Genomic DNA, 6000 nt, shown 5'->3' with positions numbered 1-6000 from the left:
GTGAGATGTCCAGGATTTTTCCCTGCTGTCTCTGAGAACTCCACTGCTGTACTCTCCAGCATAAAAGTGCAGCTGCTCTAAAGGGAAGGCAACCTTGCAACGTAAGTGGTTTGTCTCAGTTCTGTGGTTTAGCTGCTCCAAAGATTCAGATGAAAAAAGATAAGTTGACATGGTTTAAGCCCCTCACAAGGTCAGTGGGGAGCTGGCCAGAGTGCTGAACTTGGCTTCTATGCAGGACAGTCATCAGACCTGGCTGCACGGCTCACACACACAGCACCTTGCCCTGCCCCAGGACAGAGGCAAGCAAGAGTTTTCTCGGCAAGCTCCAGACTCTGGGCACCAGGCATGTAAACAGCCAGAGGAATTTCTAAGTACACTGCATTCAATCGTTCCCAGATCTGTTAGAGTGCTATATTTAGTTTGGGAATAGCTTTGGAGAAAGTGCAGTGCCATTCAAATGAATATTAATAGTGCAGATCTTAGAGCAAAGAAAATATTCCTTCAATTCAGCATCTGGTATGTATCTGACAAGGAAAACATTGCTCGGTGTTAAAAAGCTTGGGGTAACTGGGGGTGTGATGAGCACTCTGCAACTAGGAATCAGTACCTGTTGGGAAAAGAACTTAGAGCGTAAAACCAAATTGTCTGAGCTTCCTTCCCAAGTGCCTAACTAAACACTTTCTCCCCACAATCTTTCCCCTCAAAAATTTATTTCTTGAGGATAATATTAATCTTTCTCTTTGTTGTTGTACAGTTTATTAATGATTCTCAAAAATCTTCCAGTTTACCACTTGCACCAGAGCAGGATCCCACCCAATCAAACCCACCAGCATTCTTCTCACCCTAGCCCCCACTCCATAGAGAAAACCAATGCCTATTGGGCTGTCTGCCCTCCTGACTGGGGAGGCAGGAATGTCCCCACCCCTAGCTCTCCACATTTTCTCAAAGAGGCAGCCTGCACAAATCCTTTCTTTAGCCTGAGGTTCAACTTCCCTATTAACATAGACACAACACTCCACTGAAGCTGAAGTATAAGAGATTTTCTGCTTGATGTGTTTTATGTCCCATTATTTTCCCTGAACATCCTGTGCCTCTCTGAGGGGCAGAGGAGAGTGTGTCTGGCACAAGGCTTTGGGGGAGGGTTCCTGCCACTCAAAAAAAGGAGGGAAAGATCAATTCACTTAGGAATTCATCCGAAGACTCTCCCTCTGCCCTCCCAGAAGATGTGAACTCCCAAGGGTTCTCTTCTGCTCTGCGTTCTATACCCATGAACTCAGTTGCCAGCCTCTGTGGCATGGCTGTTCCCCTTCTGTCTGGGTCTCTGCAGTGGCGCTACATGTCTGCTTTTCCTCCGTGGCTAGATTGAAAGGTTTTGCCCGTCTAAGCTTCCCTGAGGCTCATTATTTATGGGATGAGACTGGAGGCAGGGCTAACATTAAATAGCTCAAAGCATGGATGAGTCAAATTAATAACTACAGTACAACCCCAAACAACATCAAAACCACCACTGTGATTTACTGCTTGTTTCCACCAGTTGGGAAAATTCAGAATTGCACTTTTGCACAGATAGAAACTATTCACAGCAAAGACAGAGAAATGAGCAAAGTATATACAAGCTCCCACGTTGGGGGAATTTCACAGGAAAGTAACCAAAGGGAGGGGAAGCCTGCCCCCATGGTCATGGTGGGGACTGGTAGAGTTCCCAGAAGAGTCTCTTTTTGGTCACATCCCCTAAAGTTAAGAGGGTGCACCCAAATACCCATGCAAGATAGGTAATCCAGTCACAGGTAAAAAGTATTTCCATGGAGAGGGGCAGGCTGTGTCTCTCTCTTACTCTCTCTCGGCGCCTGTGGGTTCCCAACAGTAGCAAGTAATCTACACTCCCAGCACGGACATTCCTAAAGTCCCCTAGATGAGCCCCACAGGATTCTTGAGCATCTCTAGAATAGGAGTCAGAGCTCACACCCAGGGCTGGACTCCTCCACAGTGAACCTGGGAGCGGGCACCAAAGCAACTCAAAGACCCAAGGAAGAAGTGGGGCCCAGAAAGGGGGAACTTTGAGGCAGCTTCTCGATGTTCATTCTCAACACCACCCCCACAACCACTGCTAGGAATCGCTGCTGGAGGGTGGACAGTGAGATGAGGGGCCAAAGGAGGGGAAAGAAGCCTGTGCCCAGCGCCCCTTAAAGAGGAGGCAGGTGGGGGTGGTGGCGCCAACCAGAGGCAGGCGGAGTCGGCTGGCATTACCCGAGCTCTGTGTTTAGCGGAGGTCGTATTTGCCTCTTGCAGAACCATGTCCTCTTACAAGGCCACTAATAAGCCATTGACCTTGAGTTTGAGTCTGGGGCTGATGTTCTGCTCTGTCTGGGGGAACCCCAGGGGCCTTGTGGCTTAACGAGAAGAAATCCTCCTCGTTTTAGCAGCAATTGCTTTTTCCTCTCCACCCGCCATGGTGATCAAATTAACAGGTTGCTTCTCCTCGGAATAAAATGTGTCCTCAGGTCCCAAGAGGCACTGCCCATTTGCCTGTCTGATGGGCTCTGGACAGGAACGCAGGGAAGTAGCATGTGTGCCTGCAGCGCTCCCCCGCACCCTGCCCCCCAGTCCCTGGGAGGGTCTCTCCCACCTGGGGTGGCCGCCCAGGCCGGCAGTGAGACCACAGGCAGGAAGGCGCCTGAGTCTCAGCTGCAGGAGGTCTGGCAGGAGGCTGCGTACATGCTGCTGCCTGCTGTGGCCCCGCAGCTCAGGCTGCTGGAGGGACACTTGAAAGGCTTCATGCTGTTCTCCCTCTGGACATGCAGGTGCTCCAGCCGCCAGCGCTCCCAGCTCTTCCGGAACTCCATCTGGACCTTCCGCAGGGAAAGGAGGGAAGCAGAGGCCATCAGGCAAACCAACTGCCCACGAAATGGCCCCATGATTACATTAGGAGGGAAGGGAAAAAAAATCCACTGCATTATATTAAGAGACACAAGTCAAGGGCTTCGGGCACCTAAATTAATATCCCCACAAAATTGTTTCTTGTCGTCTCCTATTTTCTGCCTCTTCTCAGGAGGGAGACGGGCTTTGATGATCTAATTGGTCTCCTGCATCTCTAAACTCTTGTGACTCAGCTAAGTACCTTTCACAATCCATCACAGTATCAGTTAGCAGAAGGGAAGGAGTGACAGAGATGTGGGGAGAAGGGAGATGGACAGAGAAGAAAAGGAGAAGGGAGAATCTGACTTCAGAGCCCTCTCAGATGACTGAGAAAAGGGATAGCCTGCCCTGCCCCTCACGGTGTCCACACCAGACCCCTCTAAGCTCCCCCAAAAGGCTTTCATCCTGGCTCTAGGATGGAAGGGAAAAGGAGTTGCAGAGAATGAGGCTGGGACTAGCAGCAGCCTGAAAGAGCAGGCTGTGGACAAGGACTTCTCAGCCTGGATTTGAACTAATCCCAGCCAGGAACTGGTCTCAGCCCACAGAGGGTACAGCCCAGGTGAGTGCAGCCAAGCAGAACTGCTGCCGTGCTGGGCTCAGCCCTCCCCATCAGCAGGAGCCTTCTCAAGAGGGTGGAAGCTTGGGGCCCAGGTGGTTAGAGCAGAAAGATACAATCTAAGTAACGCCGCAGAGCCCGCAGGGCTGTGGCGATGCTGCGGCTGGCTCCTGTGATTCTGGTCCCCCAGACAGGCTGTTGGAAGCTGCACAGCCAGCCCAGGGCATCCAGAGAGCTCAGCCAGCGAACGCACCTCTACGTCTGCTTTCCAGAGCTTCTCTGATGCGCTCCACACCAGAGTGTCTGGGGCCCAGGCCCGCCCTCTCGGGCTCCATCCAGCAGGGCAGCCAGCTGCCAGCAGCTGGGGGTACGTGGCTCGCTGCCAACATCCCATCGGTCCCTGTGCAAACACCCCCGTTCTCTTCCCTCAGGACTGCCATCCATCTCACCTTGCCCAGCAAGGTGCCTGGCGTGGCCATATGCCCACCCCTTAAAAGAACTTTATCTGCACTGAGTGAAGCTGAGATGGCCCAGAGCCTGCCTGCCAGGATGGGCCCCGGGCAGCATCTCTGAGCCCAGGCTGGGGTAAGGGAGGGAGGCTGAGCAGACACCACCCACTGCCCGTGGCTCTTTGCCAGCTCACTGCCCAGGTAAGTGAGTGTGATGCGTGTGTGGATAGCTGGCATGATGATGCCTGAGTCCTGCAGTGGCCTCTGCTTGTGCAGCCACAGGAAGGCCAGTCTTGTGGCTCAGCCCTTCACTGGGGAGATGAGAAGAGAGACAGCCAACTGAGGCACATCCCTGGGAAGCCAACTCAGGGACTAGAGAGGCCTCATGGATACAGGGAATTGGACAGGACTGGGACTGTGTCCCCCTCTGCCTCCCTCTCCCTCAGCCCTTTCCCTGAACCTCTGCTGTGCTCCCCACCCCAATGACAATTGTCATTAGAAACCATCATTTACAGGGCACTTACTATATCCCCAGTATTCACCATAGATTGTTAACTTTCATAGCAATCCTGTGAGGCAGCTCCTGTTAGTCCTTGCTTAAAGGTAAGGAAGGGCTTCCCTGGTAGCTCAGACAGTAAAGAATCTGCCTGCAATGGAGGAGACCTGGGTTCCATCCCTGGGTTGGGAAGATTCCCCAGAGAAGGGAATGGTAACCCACTCCAGTATTCTTGCCTGGAGAATCCCATAGAGAGAGGAGCCTGGTGGGCTACAGTCCATGGGGTCGCAAAGAGTCGGACACGACTGAGCGACAAACACTTTCACAAAGGTAAGAAAACTGAGGAGGAGATTTAAGTCTTTCTCCCAGTCTCAGCCAGGATCTGACCCCAGATCTGGGCTGACTCTAAAGCCAGTCTCCTAACCCTCAGTCTCCTGCCACTTGGACTACTTAGGCCATGTTGTCTCTGGCCGTGTCTCCCCCATCTCGGTAGGTACCCCACGAGAACTGGGACCACATCCTCCTCTCAAACCTCACACAGTACCCGGCATAGAGCAGGTACTCCATACATGTTCCCTCAATGAGCCAAATGAATAAATGACTTAATGAGCACCGAACATCGGGTTCCTTCCTTTATGAGCTCTCGTAATCAAACAACAAAGACAACATACACCCTGGACTCCTGTCCTGGCACTCCCGCCAGCATGCTTCCTCACCCGCAGGTGACCCTCATCCCTGCCTCCCAGGTCCCCGGGCTGGGCACCACGCCAGGCTCTGGGGTTCAGGATGAGTTGGGGGGTCACACAGCTGGGCAGGAGCAGAACCGGGACCAGCACTCAGGCTCCTGAGTCACCAGAGCCACAGCAAAGTCACCCTGGGGGCTCCCCTGCTGTGCCCACGCCCTGCCCACTGGCAGCTGGTGCAGGCCTTGGTGGCCACACAGGCCCAATGCCAGGGTCACAAGTATCCGGTATTGCTATGACAACCCTGGGTCTGAAGAACAGCTCTTATGGACAGAGGGCTCAGCCCAGGAACCACAAGTGCCTGGTGACATGTCTGTCCGTGTGTCCGGTGGAGCTGGGCCCGAGACGTCTGGGGATGGTTGAAAGGAACCAGGCGGTGCACCCGAGTGAGGCAGCCGCTCTGGGCCCTCCGAGCAGGGCCTCTTGGACCCCATGGCACCAGCCTGTGGGGAGAGGTCAGTGGGGATCTGGGCAGCAAGAAACCCTGCTCCCACCCCAGCCACCAGGAAGCCGCCGGAGCACACCCCCTTTCCCGTGGTGGGCGGGGCTCTGGCCTGTACATCTTGAAGGTGCTTTCTCCCTCCAGGAAGAACTCATCCTAATCCCCACTCTGCACTAAGGTGGTTCAAGAGACCCTTCTCGGAGGGCCCAGAGCGGCTGCCTCGCTCAGGTGCACCCCCTGGTTCCTTTCAACCATCCCCAGATGTCTAGGGCCCAGTTCCTCCAGACACACGGACAGACATGTCACCAAGCACTTGTGGTTCCTGGGCTGAGCCCTCTGTCCATAAGAGCTGTTCTCCAGATCCAGGGTTGCCATAGCAAAACCGGATACTTGTGACC

At 53.8% G+C, this 6000-nt stretch overlaps 1 protein-coding gene across 1 annotated transcript in view; it reads right to left on the bottom strand.

The window, feature by feature from the left end:
- Positions 1 to 855: 855 nt before the first annotated feature.
- Positions 856 to 6000, bottom strand: part of GLP1R (glucagon like peptide 1 receptor) — a 33348-nt gene continuing 28203 nt past the window's right edge. Inside the window, exon 14 of the mRNA XM_088831230.1 lies at positions 856 to 2849. Coding sequence (XP_088687356.1) covers positions 2682 to 2849 — 168 coding nt within the window. The 3' untranslated portion in view covers positions 856 to 2681. The remainder of the gene's footprint in view (positions 2850 to 6000) is intronic.

The sequence above is a fragment of the Moschus berezovskii genome, chromosome 23, assembly GCF_049115385.1.
Source record: "Moschus berezovskii isolate FMDL1 chromosome 23, NW_MosBer_1.0, whole genome shotgun sequence".
Lineage (NCBI taxonomy): Eukaryota > Metazoa > Chordata > Mammalia > Artiodactyla > Moschidae > Moschus > Moschus berezovskii.
Note: the sequence above shows the minus strand (reverse complement) of the source record. Positions and strands in the feature narration are given on the sequence as shown.